At 42.5% G+C, this 15,829-nt stretch overlaps 1 protein-coding gene across 2 annotated transcripts in view; it reads left to right on the forward strand.

Annotated features, from left to right (window-relative positions):
• RASGRF2 (Ras protein specific guanine nucleotide releasing factor 2) overlaps positions 1 to 15,829 on the forward strand; it is a 1,825,430-nt gene that overhangs the window by 1,205,133 nt on the left and 604,468 nt on the right. For both annotated transcript variants that reach the window (XM_086960835.1, XM_086960836.1), the window contains exon 16: positions 8,114 to 8,242. In XM_086960835.1, the coding sequence (XP_086816961.1) occupies positions 8,114 to 8,242 (129 nt within the window). The remainder of the gene's footprint in view (positions 1 to 8,113; positions 8,243 to 15,829) is intronic.

The following is a 15,829-nucleotide window of genomic DNA, read 5'->3' on the forward strand; positions in this document are numbered from 1 at the left end:
ACAGTTAGATCAATGAAAACTGGAAAGTCACTTGCTATAATAGTGATTGCTTATACATTTTGGGCCCGATGTAGGTCGGTCGGTAACGGCCGAAAATCGGTATTTTCGGCCGTTACCGATCGGTATACATGATTTGACATGTAGGTGCACTATTTTACCGAATCGGTAACTTTACCGAATCGGTAAAGTTACCGATTCTGTAAAATACAGAATCGGTAACTTTACCGATTCGGTAAAGTTACCGATTCGGTAAAATACCGATTCGGTAATTTTACCGATTCGGAGCCACCCATATGTAGGTGGGACTCTTCAGAGTCCCAGGAGCCTTAACGAATCGGTATTTTACCATCAAATCCTATTTGATGGTAAAATAACGATTCCGGTGTGCATGCACATGTGTGCATGCACACCTATGCCATGTGACAGGCAGACCTGCCCTTAGGGCAGGTATGCCTGCCACATGGCACCCGTGCCTGTTTTGGGGGTGCCAGAGGGTGTCAAAGTGACACCCCCTGCACCCTTGAGAAATTCGGTATTTACCGATTCGGTAAATACCGAATCGGTAATGTCCATTCATTCCTATGGGCTTCAAAGCCCATAGGAATGAATGGACATTACCGATTCGGTATTTACCGAATCGGTAAATACCGAATTCATCCGATTCGGTATTCCAGCACATCTGGAATACCTACATATCGGACCCATTGATTTACCGATTTTAAATTACCGAATCGGTAAAATTCGGTAATTTAAAATCGGTAAATCAATTTTACCTACATCGGGGCCTTTATGAACTGTGCTTGAAAGATATAGGACTTGTATATCCCACAGGGTCTTCTCTCCAACGATGAAAGTGGCTTTGATAACAGTTATCCACAAAGAAGGTATTAATGAGATTGTAAGAGCATTATTTTACTTCTTTTTCATTGAAGTTGACATGAATAATGTTTGGATTACCAGTAATATCACCCACTCAATCAGGTTTTATTCTAAAGCAGCGGGGTCATTATAATTGAAGACAACATTTTAATTTTGTGCGCTATTCAAGAAATTCCCACAGTTTCTGGTACCATATATGAATTAAAAGCCATTCCATGGAATGACCGAATGGCGCTTTTTAAGCTTCTTTGTACTGAAGAGTCACTTATGGCTTCATGGATTAGATCATAGATCCTCAATCTGAGGTTTAGGATTCGAGCCCCACTGTCTCCATGGCCATTTGGTAAGAATGACATTTGGTTGGTGCATCTGCAACAGATTTTATCATTTTATAGGATAATTATGAAAATGTGTATTTTCAATCCACAGTCATACCGGGTAAAGTACATAAAGGCAAGGTTGGAGCTCTGAATGTAGAGCACTAGATGCACAGTGGGTGCCTGCACAAGGTGGAGAGGCACAAGCAGTAGCAACGCTGGGATCTCCACAAATTCCTACCCCTTGCCCTGTGCAGTAAGTACTGTTTCACCCCTCGAGTTTTGGGGCACTGAGCTCGGGATGTATCCTCTGACAAGGGCTGGAATGGATACACTCTCACCAAAGAAAGGAGCTTAGAGGGAAATAAAAGAAAAAAGGGAAGACCTCCACTCATATTCCAATACGAACAGACAAATCCACTATGTGCTGCAACCCTGGTATTATTCAAATGATTTAACACCCTCCAAACAGACTTTACATCAGAGAGAAGATAAGTTAAATAATATGGTTTGTGTAGGATTTATCTATTTTTGTTCAAAACTAAAACAATTCTGCATAGGTGCTTTGCCATTGTAGACTAAACAATAGGAGTAACCTCACGACAACTACCATCATGACCCTATTTGATTACAATACCAACCAACTATTGGTTTAATCATCGGCAGATCTCCTTATTGCAGGGAAAACAGATCACAGAAAAAGTTGTTTCAAACACATGGTGATTGTGTACACAAATCCCTTAAATGTCACCCTGCTACCTATCGTGTCAGGTCCTCATAAAATATGAGTGCTAAACTACACACATAAGGTCACTTTATCATCAAACACAAAATGTGCATTGGGAACTGTTGAATATTTTTTTAAAGAATCCCTACCCTGGAGCATATTAAAAACAAAATCACTTGTTCTGCAAAGTAATCATGGGTGGCAAACATGGTTCATTGCCACTAAAAATTAAGACAATTTCATGCTTGAAGAAAGAAACCTCACTGTGGTGTGGGACCCAATTGCAACATGTCACAGATATACAGGAATTTAAACCATGGGGCACAATTGGCATCTCCAAGTTGGTCGTGCAATACGATGAAATCATTTTCAGTCTTGCAGGTGGGAAATGATTTAGACTGCATACAATTTTGTAGATACCCACAGCTCCCATATGCTCTCACACCCTAGATAGTGGAGCTTACTGACAGACCTGTATATAGTCCCCTGGAAGCCAAAGTCATATTAGACAAAGTGACTAAGTGTATTGATACCTGGGGAAAAATATGCCAGACTCCTTCGACCGCCTGAGAGAGGCTTGGGAGGGAGACTTGGAACAACTCCTGGAGGATGATGGAGACAGGCATACACCTCCCCGTGAAGCAGTCATAGCCTTGCAGTTTCGACTTATACAATGGAAATACTTTCATATGTTGTATTATACGTGACACAGGCTCTGGAAAATAGGGGCCATTGCCTCACTACACTGTCTATGATGCGACACAGAGAGGTGGGACCTTCTCCACACAGTCTGGATGTTTGTGAAGCTGAAGCCGTTCTGGGGGGAATGATGGTGTGCCTGGGGTGCGTGTTGGGCTGGACTCTACCTCAGGACTCTAGACTTCTTCTACTCTATATCACGACTGAGATAGACTCTGACAGATCCAGTGCTGAACTGCTGTAGCTGGGACTGGTGGTGGCAAGACATCTCTGGGGCCTGGAAGAGCACAGAGCCTGCTGGAGAAATAGAAGGCTGGTCTGGATGGGTGTAGGACATAGGAAATCCCCATCTACAAAGCCTGGGGTTGACCCAAAAGCACTACAAAATATGGCCTGTGTGGTGCCAATAGCAGGGCATTACCCTCCAAGGAAGCAAAGGCTCACGTTTTGCCCTAGACGAGGATATCTGTACTGGAGGAAAGAGAGGAGTGGAAGGGAATAATAACGGTCGTTTTGTTCACTCATGCTGGCCATATTCTTTTAAAGTTCACCATATCATATGTCCATGTTAGAGGCTCATTTGATTTGAGCCAGAAATGTTTGAGTTAGATGTAAAATTTACAGCCATCAAACGTTTTATATTTTTAGGCTGGGTGGTACCTTCTCACTTCTCAAGTGCTGGGAGTTGTCCTCGACATGTATTACTTTCAGTACTACCAGATATATCTGGTAAGTCCATAGGATGTGAGACGGAAGAGGGCATTGGTTTACAGCATAGCTGTGGGCAATTAGCCTTATCTCAGGAAGAGCTACGACTGGTCTGAGGGTCATAGATTGGTTATGAATCTAATTTCATCCATCTCTACAAAGTTCAGGTGCTCTCAGATCCTTGGGACCACTTGACCCTCGATATCACACTAAATCCTCTTTATTGGTTTGTGCAACTGAAGGACCTTGTCAAGTTTGATATGGCAATATGTCTAACCTCCTGATGAGGCTTGCATCTTTGTTGATACTTCACCTTATGAGTCTCTGGTTGGATTTAGCAAACCTTTTTTACGACGGTCGTTTGCAAGATATGATTGCTATTATGCTGTGTTTTTCTAGAATTTTATCGCTGTCTTCAGTTAAAGGGGGTGATTCAGTCAACTTATTGTTCCTTTCTGAATGATGAGCAGTGGTTTGAATATTGGTACATCCATAACCTATGACCCTTTCTGCTCCCTATTAGCTTTAGAGTTATGGGGTGTAAAGTTGTTCTCTCTCGTTTCAGGGTTTAGAGACTTTCTACCTTCCTAACAGTAATGAGGGGCAGGCCAAAAGTCTGACAAAACCTCAGCCTTCTTTTTGCAAGATTGTTAGTAATTTAAGGGCCATGACAAGAAACTGTAGTAAGGCCAGCACCACACATGGCCAACCACTGGTACTGCAACACCCTACCTTAGAAATCAAAGGTGTGAGAGACTTAAAATAAAACATATAGATAATTTAAAATAACGATGAATAAATATAGTTTAATGTTCAGAAAGTATAAAAAACACGTGTATTATTTAATTATAACATTTTATAACAACCTTTTCTGAATTATAAAAATGTTAGATTAAATGTTGATAAAATAACTAAATGGCTTTTAATTATGTATATATCACTGTTAATAAGTATTAATGTATAATACAAATTTGAATTTAGGTGGGAATGTATTTTAAACTTCAGCAAAATAATTTTAAGTTAATATAAATAAATGTATTTAATTGTTAATTCAAAATGATGATATTAATACAGTATCATATTTCGTTAGTTCTACATTTAGAGTAAATATATAAACTTAATTTACAATAATATTTAACATAAAAATGTATTTACTAACAATTTCCAACTTTAATAAACTTTTTACTTTACAACAAGCAGATCTCCAAAACTGGGGTGGTGCTGGACTAATTTATTACCGTTTTTGGTCCTTTTGTTGCTGTACTAGTTTTAGAAGGGCTATTTGTGAATAGCAATGGGCTTACTGTTGTTTGTGGGTGGATACACATCCCTCCATAATCCCCTGGCAAACCTCCTTAATCCCTCTTTACTCCTCCCTTAACAACTGCTCTTAAGTAGGAAGATTTCACATTTTCTAGCCACTCTCCCTCCCACATTTACTACTAAATGGTATGCTCACCAGTGGCTTTTGGTATGAAACATCATGGGTGGCGGGGGTGTGGAAAAAAATATATATTACACTTACCTCAGCATGGCCGCAGTCTCTCCTCCACTTCTCTTACTGACTCCCGGAGGCAGGAAGCGCACAGGCTCCCCTAAGACAATCTTGACGCTGCTGTCACTAGCATGACAACAGCGTTGTAATTGTTCTGAGTGACCTGGTTCGGCGCTCAGACAGGGAGTGGGAGCCTGTGCATGTTCTCCATCCAGGCTGTGCAATACAGCTGGTGGAGAACATGCTAATTGCGCTTGACTGTTTGGCCAGCCCAAGACAGCTGGCTAAACCATCATGCTCACTTAAGTACACATATTTCCTCCTCCCCTTGCTCTAATAGCCCACCCCCGCCCACCCCACCCTCACTTGGCTCGAACTGAAATAATTATAATAACAATGTGTTACTATAATTTTATTTTTTATTTTTTGCACTGCTGAAGATCACTGGGAGCGACGCTCCTCCGCCTTAGCGGAGAGGCCCCCGCTGATGCTCATGTGTGCGGAAAGATAGGGAACCATGCTATGCCTACATTTTTATAATTGGATGACACAGTATTGTTGTCCAGAATGGCGTTGGAGCTCCACAAACTGGTTGAGTCCATTGTGGCCTTCTTGGATAATCTGGATTTGTCCACTAATTTCACTAAAACCTTTGTGATGGTAGCGGGCCCGAAGTCTACAAAAACAACGAGGTTTGCTGCAAAGCGACATGACTTATCTAGACAGTTGTTGGATAACACTTATACTAGGTCCCATATAATTATGAGTAAGTAAAACACCCTCCTGAGATTGCTCACTGCAGTCTCTAGATTTGCCTTAAGGCTGAGTAAGAAACCTTTGGGGGACATCCTGATAATATACCAGGCAAAATGTGCATCTACGGTGTATCATGGGGGGACGTATGTGGTTATAAGGACATCTCACAACCTAACATTATTGAAAACCTATTTTGCAGGCCATTGTTATGTGTTCGCCAGAGTGTACCCTCGAATAATTTTCACCAAGAGTTGAACTTCACCACCTAGCTGATGTTTTTTGACTTCGCTCTCTCTTGAGATGGCTCACTATGTGGGTGAGACCTGAATGCAAATTAAACAAGAGCTGATGAATTAAGTCTTAGCTGTCTGACTTCCTATAGTCTACCATGCTGGGCTTGGGCTATACATAATAAAAGGTGATTATAGTGAAAACCTTAATTATCCTTGTGGGGAGTATGCACATACTTTGGTACACAATAGTGACTTTAGAGTTTTTTGATATGTATGTTGGCTCTTATGTTTTAGTTTCAAGAACTTGTCACTTATGTTTTCGTGTTCGATAAGGTTCATAAGTTAACTGGTTCACTTCATTTTTTTTGTTTTCTATCCTCGTTCTTGGAATAGCATTGATTCTTTTACTCCTCTTCGGGGTTCTTTTGAGGAAAGTGATAGACTGTCTAACTAATTTTGTTTGGCTGTATCTTTGTGGGGCATTTTGATGCCTGAAACTGGTTGGTTCATAGATCTCTCACATAGTTTTGTTTTGCTGAAGATGATCTCCTGCTGGGCTGTGATGGGACTTCCTTGGTGGGGCTTTGGCTCCTAGACCATTGTTCTCTGATTGTTGTCTAATATTGGCTTTTTATTCATTGCGGTGTTGGTCTTTTTTTGGATATGATCTCAGATTTGCCATTGGCTCCCCAAGGTATTTTGGACTAGGTACCAGGGTGGTAATTCTGTTTATTTTTTATTATAGTTTTTTCTTGACTCATGCAAAATCTCCATTCAGTTCCAGTCAAAGGTTAGGTATTCTGGGTTTTCATTGGTGTGGCTCAGTCTGTATGGGGTTTTGTCCAGGTGTTACTGTCTGTTTCACCATTGTCCTGAGTATGGAGTTGGAGTTATCTCTCATTTGTTTCAGGTTCTGTACCTTGTGTCCCTTCCATCATTATATTTGTGATACTATTTTACCAAAGGGTACTTGTTATTTAGTACTGATTTTGTCACAAGATTAGTTCTCTGGTACATCCTCAATTATAACGTACTGGGAGGAGGAATGGTTGAGGATGTAATGTGCAGATTATTTACCAGTGATCTTCATTAATCCAATTATCCTTCCTTGTCACTTTACTTATGGACCATCATCTCTTCCATGATCTCCTCGATCCCTAATGCTTGGGGATTGCAGGAACATCTATGGGTTTCGGCTCCTGTTAGAGATGCTTGAGATGAGGAGCCTGACAGGAGGGGCAGTGTAATGAGGCCAGTTTCAAGTTTTTTGGGTCACGTGGTACCTGGAAGGAAGTGGGCACACTTCCTTCCATTAGTAAGTACTGGGATAAAAACAATAATCAGAGTAATGAAGATTACTGGTAAGTAATTGTCGTACCCCTGTGGATTCTCAATGTGCTTGGTAACTACTGTTATTGTCCTGACCAGGAACTCCACCCTACTCATAATGAGGGTCCATGGGTGGAGTGGTAAGAACTTGAAAAGCTTCTTGAAGTGTGTCTTCAATAGAAAGAAATGTGCTTTTCATCGTGCAATATCTATCCTTGAGTAGGGGGAAAAAAATAAAGCTCTCTTCAGGAAGAAAGTTGCCTATTTTCAAGCAAAGGTGAAGCCAGTTATTCCATCAAAATTTCCTTCAGGTCTATAATGACTTGATCACTCTGCAGTGTATGTGTGCCATTTGCAAGAGGGCATGCACTCTGCCTTCTGCTGCCTGGTACAGGCAGACTGCCGGCTCAGCTACTTCCCTCGCATTCAGTTTACTGTAAGAAGGCAGCTCTGTAATCTGGTTTTAGTGTCAGAATACTAGAAATCAGCACTCCCCAGAGGAGAAGTAGGATTGAGAGGTGGGAAGTAGTAGACCGCAGGACACTAAGAATGACGACTAGGTGTGTTGAGATGTTTTGCACTTACACCCAAAACTAGGTATCGGAGTGTAGCATCATTATAGGTATTTGAGCCGGAATACTTGAACCTTGAATCTAGGAAAGAGTTACGGACTTTGTGGTTATGAGCTATCCATATATTATGAGAAATAAACCGTAACTGAGCATAAAAAGAAATAGTTATTCACTTCACAGTTCCCACTTGTGAGCACTTGAATACAGAAAGTCCCCGGATGTTTCTATTTTTCGCAAACTGTTCAGTTGGGGTGTTTCATAGTTTTGATTTGAATATAATAAACATATGTTCAAAGTGGTATATCTGTGACACATTTTGAATCGCAAATGTTAAAGGATGTTGCCTTGTTAATACCGCTGATATGGTACTAAAGTTACCCATCTTGTTTTCATGGCAGCTGCCGTCCTTGAATCGGTGTCCTTGGACAGGGCAGGTACTGAAAGCCCTCAAACTGCAGAGACAGCAGAAATGTCTCCCTGTAGATCTCCCTCCACTCCACGACACCTACGATACCGACAAGCAGGGGGTAAGAACTTCAAAGAAGCGCAAAGAACTGTGGCGAAATTTGTCATTTTCATGTGCTAGAGTTTGTTGAATAATTCTGCAAGTATGTGGTATAGTTATGACATCTACATAAAGTACAGCGAGCTATTAAATTATTCTAAACATCAATTGTTCTTGTCAGTTCCAATATCCTCCCTTGCCACACTATGAGCTATTGTATTACCAATTTGTGATATTTTATGCCAGCCTTTTTTTCTAAAGTAGCTGATTGCACATTGTCTTGTACACTTCTGAGTGTTTGTCAATCTGCTCCAAGCTGGGCACTTCATTTACATCATTAGGATGTTCGGTTGTGTACACCTTTTTAGACCGAGCATTCAAGACCTCTTGTATATACTTTAGTATATGCTTATATGTGTATGTATTTTGTGGGCTCTGGAGATCAGCCCTAGGACTTGACTCCTTCCGCTTAGGGACTTATTTTTCTGTTCACCTGCCTCTATTTAACTGTCTTGATAGAAAATGACCAGTAGAGGTCAGTAAAATACCAGAATTGCTTTCTGCTTGTTCAACCGCCTCTATTTAACTGTCTTGATGGAAAACGACCAGTAGAGGTTAGTAAAATAGCAGAATTGCTTTCTGCTGAGGGACTTTCTTTTTTCAAAGTTTATGGCAACTGCCTCTATTTAACTTTCTTGATAGAAAACGACCAGCAGAGGTCAGTAAAATACCAGAATCACTTTAGCACCGAAGTCCCTGATTTTATATTAAAAACAGAGCAAAGGACTGTATCATTTCCAGCTGAAAGGCAATATTTCTCTCCATGTGTTCCCATACATGGCGTGTCATGTAGTTTGGTGCTTACTTTCCCTCCATGTTAAAGAGCAGTAGATGTTTCAGCAACCAGGCTAATGTGCTGTTTAGCTAAATACATACAAGGTCTCAAAGGTGAGACCGATTGCATTGCAAATGCTTGTTATTGTGTAACATCTTCAAAAAAGATGAAGACAATAGCAAGCCCTCTCTACCACAAAAATTGAATATTTATTTATTTTCAGAATTCTCAAAGTAAATCTCTGGCCTTTATCAAAAAAAAAGAGAAGGAGGAAGAGAGAGAATCACAGGTATCCATGGACCGGCCAGCACCCCACAGGACCGGGAGTATTCAAATCCATATTTAAGCACCATAACAACAGAGCCTTAGTGTACCCGTCTCGACAGCTGCTAATCTCCCTTTACGCAGACAACATGACCCTCTATGTAAAAACCCCCCAGGAAAACCTGAATCCGGTACTGAGAGAAATCACTAAATGTTGGGCTATCTCAGGGATACAGATAAATTGGAGCAAATCGGCTGTATTCCCTCTAACGAATCATACTATTCTGCACCTGAGCTGGGAGTCAGAGGACTTTAAATATTTAGGTATACACATGTTACTCGTGATAAGGACGAACTAATGCGGGCTAAGTATGGAGTGGCCATGGATAAAGTGACAGATAATGTATCCAAATGGATAAGGCTGCCCCGTCAATGGCGGGTAGAATATCCCTCATAAAAATGACAATATTACTGAAATTCCTGTATTTATTCATTAACATTCCCTATTACTGAGGAAGGTTTTTCTTTAACACGCTTAAAACACAGTCAATCAGACTCGCCTGGGTTTGGAAACAGGTAAGATTGAATCTAACCACACTGATGCTGCCTTACCATTAGGAAGGATATGATGTTCCCAACTTTGAGCAAGGCACATTTTGCTGTATACTGGATCCATCCTCCCCCTTTATACCACACCTAGCAGTGGAGGATGGCTATGTGGCCACGACACCTCCTGAGAGTTACCTATTCACACAGGTGGCGGAGAGAGGGCGAGACCCGTCCACTGTAGATGGCACTGTTACCGCATGGAAATGGATGGCGAAGAAGCCAAACGCACAAATGATGTACTCCCCAAGGGTGAAGCTAACTCGAAATCCAATATTACAAATCACATACGAGGGGCTGTGCTGCAAAATGTTGGACAAACTGCACTATAGTACTTGGGGGGATCTATACACGGGGGGACAGTTCCGCAACAAGGTGGAGTTCTTTGGAGAGCATACACCTACTTTCATGGACACATTCATTTATACCCGGTTTAAACAAAGTATGAAAGCCATAACCCCAGAATTCCCTAAGGAACCGGACATATTCCCACCATTACATACGATATTGCAAGCAGAGACTCCTAGGCATATTATATCCCAGATGTACAAGCAGATTAGACATAACCCTCCCCCTCGGCCCTTGCGTGCCAGAGTGGAATGGGATAAGGACCTGAAAACGCCTCTCACAGATGACCATTGGGAAGTATGTTGTACACAGACTGAGGCAGTTACTAGTAACAGCAGATTATACATTTCTCCATAGGTTGTAACATACCCCGGCCAAACTACATAGATTCCATCTCAGAGCAGACGATAGGTGTGAACGCTGTGGAAGGGAGGGAGCGGATTTCATGCACTTAGCATGGCGATGCCCGAAGGTGGCGGCTTACTGGGAAGAAGTGTTTGAGGGACTGTCTGCTATGATTGGAGTATGGGTAGAGCCAGCCCCACTCTTGGCTCTCCTGGGTCTGCACTGGGATATAAGGACGGTGCACAAGAAATTCCTGGCAAATGGGATTCTGTTGACAAGGAGACAAGTAGCCTGTAGATGGGGGAGGGGGCAGGCACCAAAATTCAAGGACTGGATTAAAGATTTGACAATGTGGCAAGAACAACTTCACAATTATGCAGAATTGCTTCCACTTAAATCCCGACCCAAAGGTATCTGGGGACTGCTGGTTGCCTATCTACTAGCACAACAGGCAGACAGTGAGGGGGAACATGGAGAGACGGAGACGGCGGGGCAGGGGACGAATGAGTTCCAGGAAGGCCTTCAGGAGCCGTTATGGGTCTGTGGGTTTCAGGAGGACCTAAGGCACATGTATGGATTGAGCACACACTTGAATATATATGCTGGAGGGCACAAACTGCAATTAATGTATACTATGAGACTGAATAAAGGACAGTGATGGGACATTGAACCTGAAGCCCCTTTCCAAGCTGATATGAAAGCTGGAGTCTGCATGGAAGACTCGCTAAAGTGTATGGGGAGGGAGGGTACGGTTGAGAGGGGGGTTGTAAAGTAATAGAAGTTAGAGAAGGTATTTATTACAGAAGAGATACAAGGACAACGATAAGTACTTACTATAACAGATGTGCGTGGAATGTCTACTCCTTGTGATGCTGTAATTTGTAAACTTCAATAAAGGTTGTTGAAACTTTAAAAAAAAAAGCAAGAATGCATCTAAAGTGGCATGTGTCACTCACAAAGCGATATATTACAAGACCCCTAGGTACCTAGCTTAGAACATCACTCTATCAGGAGGATGCCAGGCTCCCCGGAATCGTGGAATGCTATTAATAAAACGAGCCCTCTTCCGAAAGAAAAGAACACATGACCAAGCTTTCTCCGGCACAGCACCAAGAATTTGGAACGCTCTCCCCCCTGACATTTGACAAATAGCATCCATTGCTGCTTTTAAAAACACAGCCAACGCCTTTCTCATGAGCAAATTCCTGCCATAACTCCAGCAGTCTTGACATTAGCAGAGGACCTTCTTGTTTAACACACAGCTACCACACAGTGACCAATAACATCTTTTTTGATTTTGCAGATCTGAATGTCACGCACTAATTTTTCTCCCACTTTGCAATGGACAACTAACTTAATTTTTGACTTTGTAGCTTAACTGTTGCTAGTAACTTACTGTATACTGATCAGGTTTACTGAAACTTCAAGGTGTTCATGTTGTTTTAAGTAGAAAATGATGTGAATGTAAAGAACTCTGATACCCTACTAGGGTCAAGTTCATGCTATATAAAAAAACAAAAATAAATAAAAATAAACAAATAAATAAGCAGAATGGTCATCGAACTGGGGACTCTTCCTGCTCCAAAAAGGCTTCCACTAGTCAAACACCTTCAACAGTTCAGTTGTTAGTCTCCAGATGGGACCCTTAATGTATCCTAACCAGGTCAGAGAACACACAGAAGCTAATGTAGTCTCTGGTAAAGGGGATATAGCTTCCTTAGCTGTCTTGCCTAGTAATCTGGAGACATACAGTCAAAAGCCACATATAAATGGAGTTGAAGTAGATGTACTGAGGGATACAGGTGCAAGTGTCACCTAGGTGACTGAAAAACTGATATCTCAAGAACAGTACATAACTGGACAAACTTATCCAGTTATCAGTGCTGATAACAGTGTCAGGGGTCATCCCATGGATATTGTGACCTTAAATTCGGAAGGAGTTACTGGCCAAAAGAAGGTGGGTGTGTCCTCTGAATTTTCAGTAGAATGTCTGATAGGTAATGACCTGGAGACCTCAGCATGGGCTGAGGTAGAGATGAGAAACCATGCATCCATGCTGGGAATACCTGAATGGGTGTGTGTAAAAACAAGAGCACAAAGCAAAGCCCAGGGTGAAAAATTCTAGTGAGATACAAGCACAAGTCCAGTCTCCTTAGGGAGAAGATCTGTCAGCTCTTGAGGGCACTGAGCTCTTAATGCTTGGGCCGTACACAGCAGAGCTCCTAGGCCCAGGGGACCCTCTAGGGAAGATCTATGTCAAGGACAGAGAACCTGTCCCACTCTCCAGTGATAGCAAGCTGCTGACCAGGATAAGTGAGATGTCAGTGGCTCCCACTGAACCTATTGGGAAGAGGGACTCCTGTATACTGAGGCTAGAGACCCCAAACCTGGTGCCAATAGGAGAGTGGTGGTGCCTCAGCAAAACAGAGAGTTTTTACTCACCTTGGTGAATGACATCTCCCTTGCTGGGCATCTTGGCCAGACCAAAACTGGGAGTAGGTTAGTCACCCACTTCTACTGGCCAGGTGCGTCCCAGAAAGTGAAGGAGTTTTGCAACTTCGTTACCTGTCAAGCCTATCGGCAAGACAGAAGTCAAACCAAAGGCCCATTTATTCCACTACCAGTGGTTGGGGTTCCCTTTGAAATGTTAGTGATTGACATTGTCAGTTCCCTTGACCCTCGAACAGCATCAGAAAATCGATTTGTACTGGTGGTAGTGGATCATGCCACTGGATATCCTGAAACAATTCCCCTTAGGACTGCAACTGCTCCTGCCATTGCTAGAGTTCTCCGAAGTATTAGTTGCTTTTCCTAAGGAGGAGGTTTCAGACAGAGGTAGTGACTTCATGTCTGCTTACTTAAAAGCAAAGTGGAATGAATGCGGTGTGACTTATAAGTTCACTACCCCATATCTCCTACAAACCAAAGGTCTTGTTGAGAGATCCAACGAGATCATGAAAGGTATGATCATGGGACTCACTGAAAAGCTCAGATGGAGATGGGAAGTCCTCTTGCCATGCCTGCTTTTTACCTACAGATAGATGCCACAGAAGGGAGTGAGCTTTAGTCTCTTTGAACTTCTGTTTGGCCATTCTGTTAGAGTCTGGCAAGGGAAAGCTGAGAGAAGCCTCACGAAGAGCCCAAATGTGACTTTGCGATTTATGTGCTTGACCTTCATTCCAGTCTGGGGTAGTACACGGAGAAAGAAAATAAGAACCTTGAGGAAAGCTGAGAGCTCCAGAACCAATGGTTTGACCAAAAGATTTCCCTGGTTGAATTCCAGCTAGGGCATAATTTATGGGGTTTGGAGCCTGTGGCACCCACGGCCCTCCAGGACAAATTGAGGTGGGCCTACCCTGTGCTTGAGAGAAAAGGATAAGTCACATACCTGGTCAACCTAGGCACTTGAAAGAGCCCACAGTGGGTCATTCATGTAAAACACTAAAGTATTTTCATGACAGGGCCGATGTGACCATGCTGATGGTCACTGATGAGGATCAGGAAGAAGAGAGTGAACCTCTGCCTGACCTCCCCTGAAAGAAGCACAGGGATGGGTCTGTTGAGTGAGTTATCTTTTCACGCGACCCCTGGCTTCAGAGGAGTAAAATGTTTTGCCCTCTCTAAGGCCAAGAGTTGCAAAGGAATTGCCAAGAGTAGCGCTCTTTCCCTCACAATGAGGTAAATGTCTAATTGTAACCCAATTGGTAAGGGCTTTAGCACACCTGTATGTCTCGAGTAATAGGTACCCTTAGTACCTAGGTCATGGGGACTAAAGAGAGTCTCCCAGGGCTGCAGCATGTATTATGCCACCCTAAGGGACCCACACACATATTGCATACAGACTGCCATTGCAAGCTGTGTGAAATGGTGCAAACTGTTCAGAAAACACAACATGGTACACTCACTGTGTGCCATGCCCCTGTGCACTGCACATACTATATGTAAGTTACCTCTACAGCAGGCCTTAGAGCCCTAAGGCAGGGTGCATTATATTATATGTGATGACGTATCTCCCTAGGCAGATATGCCCCAGTGATATCTGGTTCCATTGCCATGACATTGCAAGGCATCAGGAATGCATCTTAAGCATATGTACTTGACACTGGCAAAGTACATATACGAGTTACCCACCTACATAATAGCTTCACTGAAAATATTGATGTTTGGTATGAAACACCTCATCTTAATAAATCTGTACTGGTGCCAGTGCTAGATTTATAATGCTTTGTACCCAGAGAGCAGATTAAAGGTGCCCCATGAAAATCTACTGGTCATCTAGTGTACAGGCTGACTAGTATCCTCCAGCCTGCTACCACAGATGAGTTTCTTACCCCCTGCAGATGAGAGACCATGCTCTCAGAGGCCAGAAACCATGCTTGCACCGGAGGAAGGTGTTTATACCTCCTCCAACAGGTTTGCTACCAAAATAGCATGTGAAGGCCAGAGACTTGCATATGCGACAGTGGCTCCCCCTCAGACCTGGTGAATGCCATCCCCTGCCCTGAGGTCCATTTGGCACCAGAGCAGGTGGGAGAGGTAGGTAGAAGGCATCACACTTTCAGGCAGGGCATACCCCTAAGGTGGGCCACCTGAAGTGGACAGTGGAGATAGGGTTTCACCATTTTGGATTTGGTGAAACTAGGAACTCTGGGTCAGGTTTATGCCCACTCTCCCCGGGAAGTGGTCATAAATGTGGTACAGTCACATCAAAGGTTGTACCCTTAACACCCCTAAATTCAGTATTTAGGGGTTCCTCTGACATCAGGAACTTATATGCATCTACTGGGAACTAAAAGAAGGACAAAGGAAAGCAGACACAGAGAGAACGGATCACTGAAAGAATATCGATGACACAAATATAGACTTACCAAAACATCGAGTAGAAAATATAGAATGCAAAAATATCGAATCCCTATCTCCAAACAGGTAAGTAAAAAAATATTGTATCAAAAATATCGTTGTAAAAAATATAGGGCCATATTATCAAGAAAGCTCGATACATTATCGCTGCTTTTATCGGCAGGAAACTGCTGATAAAGCGGCGATAATGGCCTTGATAATATGCTCCATGTAATTCCAATCGAAGCCCATGTTTGATGTCTTCAAATCTAACATAGGCTTCGATTGGAATTCTATAGAGCATATTATTAAGGCCATTATCGCCGCCTTGTCGGCAGTTTCCTGCAGATGAAAGCGGCGACAATGTACCGA

This window comes from Lissotriton vulgaris, chromosome 3_1 (genome assembly GCF_964263255.1).
Source record: "Lissotriton vulgaris chromosome 3_1, aLisVul1.2, whole genome shotgun sequence".
Lineage (NCBI taxonomy): Eukaryota > Metazoa > Chordata > Amphibia > Caudata > Salamandridae > Lissotriton > Lissotriton vulgaris.